Source organism: Cyclopterus lumpus, chromosome 5, assembly GCF_009769545.1.
Source record: "Cyclopterus lumpus isolate fCycLum1 chromosome 5, fCycLum1.pri, whole genome shotgun sequence".
Classification (NCBI taxonomy): Eukaryota; Metazoa; Chordata; class Actinopteri; order Perciformes; family Cyclopteridae; genus Cyclopterus; species Cyclopterus lumpus.
Window position 1 is genome coordinate 24,285,387 of NC_046970.1, and position 16,196 is coordinate 24,301,582.

Sequence of the window (16,196 nt, forward strand, 5' to 3'; positions counted from 1 at the left end):
TCATGACTTTCCTTGTAACATCCAAACTTTTTATTACACCTGTAGTCCTACAAGGCGTCGGAGTGGTTTAGAGTAGTGGTTATATATATATATATATATATATATATATATATATATATATATGTGGCTTCAATGAAAACAAAGACAGACTTGTGTTAGCAGACGTTGACGTTTTGAACTTGTAGTGTTTTATTATTTCGATACGTGTTGGAACATTTTGGATTTAGCTTTTTGTTTCATAGCTGGCAAACATTTCATCTTGGAAAGTAACTAAGTACATTTACCCAAGTACAACGTATACTTTACTTTAAACTACAGTTGAGGGAAGTATTGTATTATTACTCCTCTACCTTTACTTTGCATAGTCAGATTAATAATACACAATATCGTAAAATGTATCATTATAGATTAAGATAAAAAGAGAACATTATTATGTAATGATATTGTAAATCATAATCCAAGGTTTTGAACAATTGTCCAATATCAATGCCTCTTAAATTAGATTATAATCTCATTTTATTAACGTTAAAATGCAACATTTTCAGAAAAAAACCCAACAAATTCAAAATGTCAACATGTCTTAACAACATAGTAATTATTCTAAGACGGGTTAATAACTATTATATGGAGCAGTTATTATTTATATCTCTGTATTTAGTAAGACGTCTGTTGTAATAGCAAAATAATTATGGTACATCATATCTGGGCCGCCGGTTCACTTTACACGTTATGTACAAAACCCTTTAATTCTAAGAGGAAACAGCCCTCCGTAAAAAAAATTAAAAATTGTTAAAATAAGTTGTTATTCTTTACAAATATAAAACTTACGTGGTTGCCCAACAACCGGATGTCACAGGTTTTCTTTCTAACCAGCACACATTTGAGTTATTTTTTATAAGTATTTATACAACATGTTACATGATGGCTTTGAGGAAAAAAAACAAAAAAAAAAACACAATCCATACGTCTGAAAAGAGTTTAAATTTAAAGTGATATTTTGAAATGCAAACTTCACAAAATACACACTTTCAGAAAACTCTCAAAATACAAATAACTGAAATTAATTAAATGATCTTGTTATTGCTTTAATTAAGAGGGTTTGTTATTTTTTTTTTTTTTAGGGGTCCAAGAATTTGTTTATGAAAGTCAGAAAAGTTATAAAGTCGAAGCTTTTAGTTTCAATTAATTGAATTTCAAGGAACAAAATCACTTTGCATGTAAAAAATTTAAATGCGAGTGGCCGAGAACAATTTTAACAATTTAAATAAATGATCAGTCACATTATTGTTTTCTCTTAATTATATATATATATATATTTTTTAAAGGACTTTATTCTGACAATGTAGCTCTGAAATTACCAAAAAAGACAATCTGCAGTAAATAGTTGAAAACATGCTTTGATGGACAGCGGTCCCTTTCATTAGAGCCCAATTTGTTGGTATTACTTTTATGTTTCGTGTGTTTTTATTCATAGTTGAAATTATGCACCTGTGTTGGTTCAGAAAACACTTTAAAAAAACCAAAAATAAACAGACTTCAGCCGTGTTTTCTTTGGTCTGAAGGAGTCGGAGGATCCTGAGCGAGATGTTTACAGAACCCGACCGAGTCGTCGGTGCCGCCCTCCGTCCTGTGAGGCGCCGTCATCCGAAAGCTGGTTTAGAAAAAAAAATGTCTCCGATCGCATCTGTTCTGACCGTTTTGGACTTCCCTTCGACCCTCAGAACCAGGGGGGGAGGGGGGGCAGCACAAAGATCATGTGACCTGGATACAGGGACGTGATTGGCTGATGAGCGCGAGAGACGAGAGTCAGTTATTACAGGGTCGCTGGTGCTTAATGCTCCGTGTGTGTGTGTTAATGCTAGTAGTTAATTTAATCATAAAGCACTGCTCGGCTCAGATGTTTGCATAAAAACAGGTGTGTGTGTGTGTGTGTGTGTGTGTGTGTAGGGCACACTGGCCCGGTTAGTGATGAAGTGCACTTCATTTAAAAACATATTTTTTCTTCTTCAGTCAGTTCCACTGGACTGAAGTAATCCATCGCTAAAGTAAAGAAAAAAACACAACAAAAACAAGCAGAAATGCTGAGGGTCAAAGGTCAGCTGGGTTCATCTCCCTGCTCTTACCTTCAAGGTGTGGGTGAAGTTGGGATGAATATTTTGGGCAAACAAAAAAAATGCGCCGTGTGCTTTTTCTTCTTCTTCCATGCGAGACCAGAAACAAAACAGGAGGAGACCCACTACCCCCCAAACTTTAAAACAAGCTCAGACTGGGGTAAGAGTTGCAGACTGGGCGGTGCTGGTGGGGGTTAAAGGTCAGGGAGTGGAGGGCTTGTGGAGGATGCCCTGCAGGTCCTCTGGTAAGGCCAGGATGACGGCCTCAATGTGGGCCCTCAGCTTGGCCACAGTCCCCGGACGCACCGGCAGCTGCTCCCTCTCCGCCTGAGTCTGCAGCCAACACACCATGAGTTATTCTTTTAAATACAGTCGTATGTGAGCTAATAAATAAATAAATATATATATATATATATGCGTGTGTTTTGTTTTAGCAGTACAGGTGGCAGTAACAGTAGGAATAGCAGTATGAGCAGTAGTATTAGTACTAGTAGAAGTACTGCATTACCCTGAAATAAATGACATTATATTCTGGAAATTATTATTATTTCTCTGAAGTGATTAAATACTATAGCAGTACTAAAAGTACATGTACTTACTACTACGAGTAAGACAGCAGTACTTAGTAGTTGTAGGAGCTGCTATAGTTTAATGATATTAAAATATGAATCAACAACATCACAAATATACAAAGTCTGTACCAGTTTATCTTTCAGCTTCAGAACCAGATCAACCGTCTCCACCTCAGAGTGCTTCTGGACTCTCTGCTGCAGATCCTAGAGACAAAGACACAAAGACACATTTACATAGAGAGACATTTACATAGACACACAAAGACACAGAGACACAAAGATACATTTACATAGAGACACAGAGACACAAAGATACATTTACATAGAGACACTTACATAGAGACACAAAGATAGACACACATGCACAAAGACATAGAGACACAAAGACACAAAGAGACATTTACATAGAGACACAAAGACACAGAGACACAAAGACACAAAGAGACATTTACATAGAGACACAAAGACACAGAGACACAAAGACACAAAGAGACATTTACATAGAGACACAAAGACACAGAGACACAAAGAGACATTTACATAGAGACACACAGACATAGAGACACAAAGACACAAAGAGACATTTACATAGAGACACAAAGATAGACACACATGCACAAAGACATAGAGACACAAAGACACAAAGAGACATTTACATAGAGACACAAAGACACAGAGACACAAAGACACAAAGAGACATTTACATAGAGACACAAAGACACAGACACAAAGAGACATTTACATAGAGACACAAAGATAGACACACATGCACACAGACATAGAGACACAAAGAGACATTTACATAGAGACACACAGACATAGAGACACAAAGAGACATTTACATAGAGACACAAAGATAGACACACATGCACACAGACATAGAGACACAAAGAGACATTTACATAGAGACACACAGACATAGAGACACAAAGACACATTTAGACACACATAGACAAAGGATGAGATGCGTCCAATGGAGACGCCCTTCATGCAGCTTTAATGGCCTCCACCTCGTTCTGGCGCTCCGGGCTTTGCAGCTTCTTTTGTTGACTTGCCGGTTTCGTTAAATGTGGTAATTTCTCTTTGATATTTGTGCTTTTCCGCCGTGAAGTCGGCGAAAGCGACGCGGCTCAATGGTTTCTTTCCTGGTCTGTTGCGACTGTCCTTACCTCCTCACACAGCGCCTCCAGGTGCAGAGCCTCCAGCTTCTGGGTCATCTCTCTCCTCCTGTTGCGGAACCACCCGTCAAAGTTGGAAGACTTGAGGAAATGCCTTCCAGAGGCAGAGGAAACACACACACACACACACATGAGGATGATGTGTTGCTCTGCCATCAGTCGGTGATGTGTGTACGTGTGTGTGCGTTTACCTGTAGAGTCCAATCCAGTCTCCCTTCAGCCTGGACGTGAGCTGAGGTCCGGCCTTCTCCAGCGTCTTCATGAAGTCCTGCTGGATGAACGGTCGCAGCTGAGGAGGACTCTTCCAGGGACTGATGGACTTCTGGAGAGGCATCAGACTGGCCACGTACCGCTCCTGTAACACACACACACACACACACACACACACACACACACACACACACACACACACACACACACACACACACACACACACACACACACACACACACACACACACACACACACACACACACACACACACACACACACACACACACACACACACACACACACACACACACACACACACACACACACACACACACACACACACACACACACACACACCTTTATTTTTATGTAGGTTTTTACATACAGTCTAAGGAATTTAATATTATTTAAACATATATATATGTATACCAAGGATTTTCAGTCTTTTTATACATGCATTATATATATATATATATATGGCATATTTTTTTTTAATAATCCTTGGTATACATGTATATAGTTTAAATATATATTTTTTCTTTTCTATATGATATATATATATATATATATATATATGAAAATATATAGTAATATATATATATTATATAGAGAATCAAAATATATATATATATATATATATATATAAATAAAATTATATATATTATATAGAAAATATATAACGTATATAATGCATATATAAAAAAAACTATGAAAAAAGAAAATAATTGGTACATTCGTGCATAACAATAAAAACAAGAGAAAAGAAAACGTTTTATATTTTTAACACTAGGCAGCACCATGTCACAAGACATTAAAAAAACATCTCCATAATAAAAGTCGTTACCAGTGGAATCATGAAGCTCTGCGTCAGTTCTAAAAAGTACCGTCGAATAATTGCATTTTGGGCCGCCGAGGGTCTCTTCTGTTGGACGCCCTGGAAAAACAAACAAATACAATGTCGCCATCAACATCATCGGCCCATGAGAGCAGGGTCTGCTTTATGGGCGGGGCCACCTCGTGATTGACAGGTCACCACCACGCCGTTGTTCATGTTTTTTTTCGTCTTACAACTTTAACCCTTTTCTCACTTACATGAAAGTTAACAGTAACAATTAACAGTAACACTTGAAAAGGTTCTAATTTCTTCTGGTTGACAAAAAAAAAAAAAACAATATGGGTGACGTCACCATGACTACGCCCACTTCTTATATCCAGTCCTTGTTGAAACCACTATGTTATAAAAGGTCAATATGACCAAATATCAATAAGGACGTGCAGCACATTGACCCGCTTACCTTTTGAAGCTGTTTGATGATGTCTTCGTCTTTGTTGAGGTACGGCTTGTACGCCGTGTACACGCCTGCAACGCATTTAAAAAACAAAACGCTCGACGTTAAAAAAAAACAACTAAAAACGAGCGACTGAGCCGAGAAACGATAAACGCACGGAGGGTTTGAGGAGCATTCACCGGGTTTAGAGTCCAGGGTTTTGAGGTTTTTCAGTTTCTTCACTTTCATCTGCTTGGCCATCTCTCCTAGGGAGGGAAAGAAGAGCAGGATGATGTCCGACTTACAGCTTTTATATCACGTAAACCGGATACATTCAGATCCTTCACGCCACGACAAGGAACAAGGGGGCGGGACTAAATTCTGGACTAAAATGTTTGTGCTTCCTTTAGAAATTCTCTCATTTTACAGCAGCCAAACAGACGGTCTCGTTCACCGATGAAGGAAATCAGTATTAAAAATGACACTTCGAAAAAAAGAAAAAAAAGGTTCTTCAGAGTAACTTTAGTATTAACAAAAAGCAGGAAATGTAAATGTACTTTATTGTGCAGTAAAAATGTTCCGCCGGCATTTTTACTGGTAATCCTGATGCTTCTGAAATAATATTATATGATATTACGGCTTGCTTTATTAATGTGTGCGTTACATTTTAATGCCGTCTTGTGAGAAGAAAAAAAAAACTATAAAAAAAACAAAACTTTGTGACGATGCATTTTTCTGAGTTTATTTAACTTTTTTAAAAAGAGGCGGATTTTCTAAACGCATCCTAAAGTCCATACATTTATTTATTTATTTTTTTTAAACATTTTTGTTTTCAATGGACGGGAAGAAGATGATGATAAATTGTGGTCGGACAAAGAAGTCGACGTCGTAGCGGACGAGTTTTTTGTTGTTGTTTCGCTCGACTTTTTTTTTTAAACCAATCGAAGGCGAACGTCGCGTTCGTCGAGCGGCGGCGGCGGCGCCTACCTGCTTGCTTCATGTCTCCGATGCGGATGATGTGCGGCCAGTGCTGCAGGGTTTTAGCGAAGAAGGGATTGGTCACTCCCAGGATGACCGACGGCCTGAAAAGGAGAACAGACGACTCATTTCTGTCTGATGACAGAACTCCTAGTGCAGCAGTTTGTGATTAAGACATGCCGAGACTGGTGCATCAGAATTAATAGAATATGAAGAAAATAAAATATACAAGAATACATTAAAATATGTAAAGCCGTAAAAGCAATAGGTTGAAGGACACAGTTTGAGGAAGGTTATTTAAAAAGGACGTAGCTGTCGGGCGTACGTGATGGAGGCATTTTAGGTTTCATCTCGATTAATATGCACAGCTGCATGTAAACTGGAATATACATTTTCATTATACAGTATATATATATATATATATATATATATATATATTCATAATATTGTCTTTCTCTGAATAAGTAATAAGCGCGGTCGGTGACTTGCTCGAGGCCGACGTGGTTGGTCTTTACTCACGGAGCCTGCGTCCTGGTGGTGTACTCCTTAAACTCGCTGTCGTGGATGGTGAAGTACGGCCGGAAGTCACTGCAGTAACGCAGAGGAGAGATACAGCTGCAGAGAGAGAGAGGGAGGGAGGGAGGGAGGGAGGGAGGGAGGGAGAGAGAGATATTATTGTTTAGAGGATTCATGAGCCTCCTGTGAGCAGAGAGCTGCAGCTTAAGTAAACACAAACATCCTCTCAAACGGCTCAACGAAAAGCTACGAGACTTTAAAAACTGAATACACACACACACACACACACACACACACACACACACACACACACACACACACACACACACACACACACACACACACACACACACACACACACACACACACACACACACACACACACACACACACACACACACACACACACACACACACACACACACTCCTTCCCCTCCCACTCACCTGACCAATGCCAGCACGGTATCCGACGACTCTGCCGGCGACGGCGCCATCACGACGAGGGCCTCCCCGAGCAACACCAACTCCCACAGCATCTGGATGTGGAAGAAGACCGGGTAGAAACACCTGGAGAGAGAGAGAGAGAGAGAGAGAGAGAGAGAGAGAGAGAGAGAGAGAGAGAGAGAGAGAGAGATTCCTCGTTTAAAACGAGCCTCCTGTGCATTGCGGACGTCTCACTGTGGGAGAGTTTCATTTTTGGTCTTTACTTGACAAATGATCCTAAATGCACATTCTGGCGTTTCCAGAATTCTCATCGTTACGTCTCCTTTTATTCTCTTTCTGCTTTAAATGAAGGAACAAAATTAAAAGAAATAAACTTGAACGTGAGCAGTCAGCTGTTCTGTAAATGATCAAATATTGTTTTTTTTAGAAACAAAACAGAATATTGAAAAGGAGACATTCAAGGAAAGATTTGAGTATATTTTGTCCCATTAACTTGAACTTTGACCCTCAGATTAGTCAGAGGAGCATGCTGGGTCACATGAGATGCACTCCTAGAACATCCTGGTATTTCTTTGGCGAACTCAGAGGCGACAGTGGCTGCAGTACCACCTTCAACCAGCAGGGGGCGACAGAAGCAAAATAAACTCCTGCAGGTCTCACCTGAAGAGGTCGACTTCATGGATGGTCGGGAGCACGATGGACACCTGACTGTCACTCTGGAACGCAGAAGCACACAATCGTGTTTTTAAAAAAAATAAAATGTACGTTCGCTCGCATTTTTATTTAAATCGATATATATTCATATTTCTGTGCGCGTGCGATCACCTGAGCCGACTGGACCAGCTGTGAGGTTCCTGGTTTGTCGTAGCAGGTCGGGATGCGGATCTGCAACAGATTCAACGCGGTTCTTTCAAAGTATTTTACGCTCCAAAATATTCAATTTAAAAAGTAATTTATTTTTACACTTCAAATTCTTAAGATCCCAGGCTCCCAGATATTTACATAAACAATATATAAATGTATAAAATCTAATAAAATAGTACAGCACCTAAGTACATTGTACTATAATGTCTAGACGTAAATATAGATGCAGAACTTAAAGCTTCAGAAAGAAAACAACAGGCGGACATGTAGACGTCACAGCTGTGAACCGAGCTCATGAATAACGGCGGTCTCCACCCAGTGAGAGTGTGTGTGTGTGTGTGTGTGTGTGTGTGTGTGTGTGTGTACCTTGATGACCACGCCCATAATGGGAAGCGTGAGGATTCGGCCAGGATGGGGCGTCGGCCAGCGGTCAATGTCGTTACAAGCTGTCAATCAAAACACACAAACAGCAGCGATCTGAATCACAATGGATGAAAACTTGGAGTCGCACAGAGTTTCACTTGAGTAAGTAAATAAAGTTTATTTAGACAGGTAGGTAGAGACAGACAGGTAGGTAGAGACAGGCAGACAGGTAGGTAGGTAGGTAGACACAGACAGACAGACAGGTAGGTAGGTAGAGACAGACAGAGAGGTAGGTAGGTAGAGACAGACAGACAGGTAGGTAGGTAGGTAGAGACTAGACAGGTAGGTAGAAACAGACAGGTAGGTAGGTAGAGACAGACAGACAGGTAGGTAGGTAGGTAGAGACAGACAGGTAGGTAGGTAGGTAGGTAGAGACAGACAGGTAGGTAGACACAGGCAGACAGGTAGGTAGAGACAGGCAGACAGGTAGGTAGGTAGAGACAGACAGACAGGTAGGTAGAGACAGGCAGACAGGTAGGTAGGTAGAGACAGGCAGACAGGTAGGTAGGTAGGTAGAGACAGACAGGTAGGTAGAGTGTGAGAGACAGACAGACAGGTAGGTAGAGTGTGAGAGACAGACAGACAGGTAGGTAGAGACAGACAGACAGGTAGGTAGGTAGAGACAGACAGGTACGTAGGTAGAGACAGGCAGACAGGCAGACAGGTAGAGACAGACAGGTAGGTAGAGTGAGAGAGACAGACAGGTAGGTAGAGACAGGCAGACAGGTAGGGAAAGACAGGCAGGTAGGTAGAGACAGACAGACAGGTAGGTAGAGAGAGGCAGACAGGTAGGTAGGTAGAGACAGACAGACAGACAGACAGACAGACAGGTAGGTAGGTAGAGACAGACAGACAGGTAGGTAGAGACAGACAGACAGGTAGGTAGGTAGAGACAGACAGGTAGGTAGAGTGAGAGAGACAGACAGACAGACAGGTAGAGACAGACAGACAGGTAAGGGAGGTTCTCAGACTGACCCGCCTCCAGACAGGGTTCCTGTTTCTCGAAGTATTCTGGAGCCATGATCTTCAACAGGGAGTGGAAGAAGGTCACGTAGGGCAGCTTACTGATGAGGACCAGAGACTGACGGGGACAGGAAGCTCATCAATAACGCTCCAATATGTTATTATTATTATTATTACTACTTAAACCATGAAGCGATCAATAAAAACTGACCTTCTGGAAGTACCCTCTCTTCAGGGATTTGTCTCGCACCTGACGGAAGTACACGTAACCATAGTAATGGCCCTGCTCCCTCTGAAACACACACAATCGGAGTGTTACATCACTAAACCAGACAGTGTATGTATGTGTGTGTGTGTGTGTGTGTGTGTGTGTGTGCGCGTACCTTCAGACAGGGCGGTGCGTCCCGGTCGGTGGTTTCCAGGAAGCAGCCGAGCGACGGCTTCCTGTTCGAACCCTGACGAAAGCGGAAGCAGAACTGGGTGTCGCCAAGGCAACCTGGGAACCAGAGTGACGCGGTTACCGTGGAAACATTCTTCATAAAAATGGGTTATTTCTCCACGATCCTGATGATTTTGTACAGTTCTGGGTGTTTTATTCCATACGTCTTCCCGGCTCTCGCCCCCCCCCCCCCCACGAGATGAGAGGTAATTGTCAAACAATCTATTTACTTTTTGTCGAAAATAAATGAAATGTTTGATGAATAAAATCTGTGTAATATAATCTTTCGCTTTCGGGTGTTTTTTTTTTTTCTTCCCTTGTGTCCCCATCTCTAAATCCTTAATCTAATCCGAGTAAATTTAATATTCCAGGCTGAACACAACCGTGTGCCATCCTCGGTGATTAACGTCACGTTGCTATGAATTGTGGGTAATTCCCTCGGGGCAGAAGTCTGAAGAAATGCAAACTGAGGGAAAGGGCAAAAAATGTCTGCGAGAGACACTCGATGATATGACGGCGGGTCGGCCCTGAACCCTCACGGACCAAGTCTGTGAGCCCGTGAGATCCGGATCGGGACTGAACCTGAACCTGAAGTTCTGCTACAGAACGTCTGAGCCACTTGGCACTAAAAGTGATTTCACCAGATCAAATTTTAAATAGTGTAAGTTATAGAAAAACTGCTTAGGATGCGTTTAAAAAAAAAAAAAAGGGAAATGCCCCAATGAGTCACCAACCGGCATTTGACCTCTGGACGACCTCCAGCGGACACAAGCAGAAGAGTGCGAGAAGGAAAATGAGAGTGTAAAATAATAAAACACACACACACACACACACATTAAAGCATTCCACTTCACAGGACACACACACACACACACACACTTCCTAGAGCTCAGCCAAGACTCCATGACATCATGCAGTCGGGTTGCGTTCGAGGCCACCCAGCATGAAACGAGCTCCGACTCTCCATCTGAATCAACTTCACAGGCTCCACAAACGCTCCTCGTGACGCGTGTGCGTTCCTACTCACTTGTGTGAGTCACTGCACCTGAACCCGCTGTAAGGATTTACTCCATCGCCCCGGAATGAAAAGCCGGAAGGTTCCGCGTCCTTATTCTCAGGAAGCACAATTATATTTAAATTATTTATTTTAGACGGTTTTATCATAGTCCGTATCCTATTTTCTCGATTAATTAATTAATTAAAATAAACCGATTGTTTCCGATATAATTAAAGAAAGAGTTTTAAATGGTTTCCCAGAGTACGTAGTTGTTGGAGGAACAGTGAAAGAAAAATCCGTTTAATATTCTGTCGTATAAGACAAAGAAAAGCAGCAAATCTTCGCAACTGAGAAGCTGGAAACATAAAAAAAATGTTTTAATTGACTTTGAGCTGTAAATAAAAGGGTTTTAAGTTACTTCATCTGCATTAGAGGCACGACACATCTAATCACTACTTCACTCTGAATACGCAGAAATTTCCTTGATCCCTTTTGAAATAATTATATATATATATATATATATATATATATATATATATATATATATATATATATATCACCTGCACACACACACACACACACACACCTCTGTGTGTGTAAACTAATCCCTAAACCACGTTATCTCTCATTCTAGTGTTACACTAACGACAGGGACAATTTTCTAAATGGTCCGCCGCGCCAAACACTAATTAAACAAAGATTGATAAGTAAAAAAAGGCGACGACTGAAACGAGAGCTTCCAGGTCACGTTCCAGAGACGAGACGATCTCATGTGCAGTACTACAAAGGAGACCAAAAAATAAATGATTCTATCCGACAGGCGTTGGCCGAGGGTCAAAGGTCGCCCCCGTCCGTTGGGAGAGAAGCAGGTTTTTTCCCGCGGCGTCTATTTATAGCCTCGGAGAGCGAGACGCCGATTAGTGGCGAACGCACCGGAGGCGAAATGAATTTTAAAAAAAAATAATCGAATCCACCGCCGGACCAAGAGGAGAAGAGAATGGAGACGTTTAGATGCCGCTGCAGCATTTATTGATGCGCACGCTGCAAATACGGATGCTGTTTGAATTACTATTCTGTGGGTTTTATTTTCCACCTCATGCATTACTTATTTTTTTTGTACCGCATGTCATCAAGTGTGTTTTGTTTTCCATGTTTTTAAATGTTCCTTCTACGTCTGTTTTCTTTGTTGTAAAGCACGTTGTGGTGCTTTTATTTTTGTATGAGAGGTGCTGTACAAATAATGTTTATTATTATTATTATTATTTCCAGCATGATAGTCTGAAACCACTTGAAATTGAAAATACAACGCCAGGTTTGAACAGGTTAATCCGACACGTCGCCATAAAGCCAAAAGTCAAAGTCTCCAAAGCTGGTTGTTGGGCTGCGTTAAAAATAAATGTAATAAAATGTTAAGGAACTCACCGGAGTTGGAGTCGGGGAATGAAAGATAGCAGATGCTTGTTTTCTGAAAAAGAGAAAAAGAATTTGGGTTGTTTTCATCCTTTTTCCATCACGTCATTCAGTAATTTACACACACAGCAGGAGATCGATAATTATAATTAAGATGAACAATATTACAAATTATCTAGCAAACTTCTAGGATCTCAGGATACATCGTTAACGTTAATGACTTTATCCACAAATAAAAAAGGCATTTTAAATATCTTAAACGTAGGAACGTAGGACTCACCTCTTTCTCTGACAGTTTTGAATGATGAGGATAAATAACCTGGAAGACACGCGAGCAGAGTCACCACACAGGAAACAGGCCCAACGCTTTATGCATTACAGTATACCACGTTTTTATTTGGTGCTCAGGTATTTCTTTTGGAACCGGTTCCCGGATAGTTTTTGGTTTAAAAGGGCATGCAAATGTTGATAACAAACATGGGGGGGTTATGCATTGTACTGTTTATCATTAAATAAATACCTAGATAACATAACATAACATTAACGGCATCGAAGTAACGACTGATCCAACGCAAGAGTACCGAACACTAAAACTAGTTAAAATGTCTCATCAGATCTGTAGTTTTGTGAATTTACTCTTTTAGAGGATTTCAGTCATGATAAAATAAATTAATGGTTCATTTGATTGATAGAAAAATAACTAAAATAAGTGAAAATGATCTGCCTGCACATACCAAAGTATTAAAAAACTACTTTATTAAAATCAGTAAATGTAAAATGACAAACTCTCCAGATACAAAAATATGATAATAATACTCATAATAATAGCAAGTTGTGAAGTCTTTGTGTTGTGAAAACAAAGAGGGGTTTGTTGTGTTGGAAATCAAACCAGCAAGGCCACTGATGCCTTGCTCAACTCCTCGAGTTAAAAGGCCTGGAAAAAAAATAAGTTACTGCAACAACAACAACAAAAAACACCATCAATGTGAGATAGCAGCTGGTGCTGTTGGAACCGACTAACTCCCGGAAAAGAAAGAAAAACACACACCATTACACCATGCATGCATGTAATTAAATCGTTATCCTACAGTTATAAGTTAGCTGTACATCATCCATAGTTGTGTCAACCACTTTCGACCAAAACAACAACCAAAACAACCTGCTTCATTGGGATGTGTGTATCAGGTCCAGGAAGTAGCCGGATCCGCTAATAACTGCTAACTTAAGCGGTTTTTTGGGGGTTTGTTTTCTAGCTACAATGCACTTCCCCCCCTCCTCCTCCCTCCACATGAAGAGGAGCCTCACCTCCACCGCCTGCCCCAGCTCCAGGTCGAAGCCCACCACGCAGATGCAGTGCAGCCAGGTGGAGAAGCGGTCCCAGGGCAGCAGGAGAGCCTCCTCCGGCTCGTCCTCTCCTCCGGGCCCGGGTGGGAGCGTTATCTCCTCGGCCGGGGAGATGCTGCTCGCGTCCTGGTCGTCCAGATCCTCCGGCTCCTCGACCTGCTCCCCGAGCTCCTCCGGGCCTTGCAGAGCCATATGGCGACGTCCCCCCCCCCTCCCCCCCTCCGCCCCGTGCGCGCGGGACGTCCCGGTGAATGTTAACGGTTTTCTTCGGTCCGCTCTCCCCCCTAAAAGAAGACGTAAACGGGTATGTCGAGTTCGTGCTCAGGTGACAACAACCAGAAAGGCGAGCGGCGCTACAGCGGAGTAGCTCGCGCTTAGCATCGGAGCCGGAGCGTACGTACGTACGTACGACGCGGTGACGTCATCGCGTAAGGTCGTCCCTGGCGCCGGGGTTGTATTCAAGTCCACTCTGTCGAGTCGGAATTATTAGTTATGAGACGTTCAATGCTATAGGTTTACAGTCAGACGTCAACTTTTGACTTTGTATATCATAATAAGATAAAATAAGACAGAAACGGATACATATTTTTTTTTTAAATAAAGGTAATAAATAATAAGACAAAAGTTTATGTAAAACACTATAATGCGAAAATAATACAATTTTAAAAATAGAGCATATGGAGACAAAATTGCAAGGAAAAATGTTTTCAATGGCAGCAGAGTCTTCACGTCTTAAGACTGTGAAGATAATTATGTGGAATAACCTCATAATGAGCAGATTAATTCTCTTTTAAAACACAATATATATATATATATATATATATATATATATATATATATATATATATATATATACCGACTATCTATCTATATATATTATATGACTTATTTTGGGGATATTTATACTATTGACATTTTGTTAATACATACATACAACAACCAGAAAGGCGAGCTGAGCTACAGCTATATATATATATATATATATATATATATATATGTGTGTGTGTTTTTTGTCGTATTTAAAGATATTCAATATTGGCTCCTATATTCTGCTGCTAATTACCAGGCTGCTAATTACCTCTTTAATTAAAGCCCGACTCTCAGTGGGATTCAGGAACAATGAAGTAAATCAGCTTTATCTAAATCCTCTAATAACTCGTTAAACAAACAGATGGATGAGACAGAGTGGGGGTTCTCAGCGAGGGAAGGGGTGCAAACACCCTTATTCTGACACAAATCCACCGTTGTAGGTAAAGAAGTCTGAGTATGCAAATCAATCAGAATTAGTTCCTATAATTGTAACTAATATTTGCTAAACGACTAATACTGGATTACAATATACTAATAGTAAATATAACCTAGTGTGTATAAGAAAAATTATATTTAATGAAATGACTAAATAGACTTGAATGTACAGTAGACATACACATTAAATGCATTGCATATAAACAACATCACATCACTGCTCATGTAAAATGCAATATGACAATGTAACACAACTTCTCATTAAAACTTTAAATTACTGTTGAGCTAATAGCTTCAGGTATAAAGAGCTTCACGTCAAACTGAAGTAGGTCATTAAATACAATTAAATAATTAAATAACAGGAGGGAGATTAGATTGAAACAGAGCAACATAAAAACAGAGCACTGCGTTTATAAATATGTGTTTTTAATTTAATGGAGTTTATCTTTACTGGATGTCAAACGGGGCAAAGAAGCTAAACTCAGTAAGATCCCGTTAAATCTCAAATTGGTTAAACTGGGAGTGCGGTGTGACAGCTGGTCCTCTGCTCGCTCTGCAGGAGGGCCGGGGCAGGATCAAAACCAGGACCAGGACCAGGACCAGCTGATCACAGTAAAACACTCTGCGGCTGTTACGGTCTGACTTTACACCTCTGGTTGATCTTGTGGTCTGTGTTCATGGCTCATTCCTTGGCTCGTCCTTCGCTCTGGTATATTTGGAACAGGCTGATAATTAGGCTGATCCCCAAAGTGAAGCCTGCAGTGACCCCCCCAACGCCACTCAGACCGGCCAAAACCTCCTGCAGGAGTACACGCTCTGTGTGGACCAGCCTGAGATGTGAAAGGAACTTGTTGTGATTGCATTACACCAAACGCCTCACGTGAAGAACATGAAGGAGTAGAAGAAGGACTAAAGGAGAGTTTGAAGAATAAAGTTTTTTATTTGTATTATTATTATTATTATTATTATTATTATTTGTGTGTGGCATTTCTGCTTCTTTTAATAGAGAGAGAGAGAGAGAGACAGGAAAGGCACGTTTCTTTTTTTTCTTCTCATTATTTCCTCTCGTGTTCAGGGTCCATGTGAAGCTGCATCCAGAGAGATTGGAAACAGACAAAATGATCTAACATGACCATTATAACATCAATACATTGCTTTGCATGTAGATCCGGTCTCTGCCAAGAATGTGGGAACTATTTTCCCAACGGTTGGTGCTATGACCACCATCTGA

General features: G+C 40.8%; 1 protein-coding gene across 2 annotated transcripts; it reads right to left on the reverse strand.

Annotated features, from left to right (window-relative positions):
- Positions 1–165: 165 nt before the first annotated feature.
- Positions 166–14,163, reverse strand: dennd6aa (DENN/MADD domain containing 6Aa). Of its 2 annotated transcripts, XM_034532313.1 has the most exons (19): positions 13,682–14,162; positions 12,657–12,695; positions 12,389–12,431; positions 9,914–10,026; positions 9,742–9,822; positions 9,543–9,648; positions 8,511–8,590; positions 8,106–8,165; positions 7,941–7,996; positions 7,281–7,403; positions 6,840–6,935; positions 6,330–6,424; positions 5,543–5,608; positions 5,370–5,434; positions 4,919–5,008; positions 4,053–4,216; positions 3,853–3,955; positions 2,813–2,887; positions 166–2,444 (listed from the first exon to the last, which is right to left on the reverse strand). In XM_034532313.1, exons 1-19 carry the CDS (start codon positions 13,910–13,912, stop codon positions 2,313–2,315), a joined length of 1,818 nt encoding a protein of 605 aa, XP_034388204.1. In that variant the 5' UTR covers positions 13,913–14,162; the 3' UTR covers positions 166–2,312. The 2 variants fall into 2 exon arrangements, 1 of the variants encoding a protein (XP_034388204.1); XR_004609469.1 differs by lacking the exon at positions 166–2,444 and having other exon boundaries at positions 5,521–5,608; positions 13,682–14,163.
- Between the last annotated feature and the right edge of the window lie 2,033 nt (positions 14,164–16,196).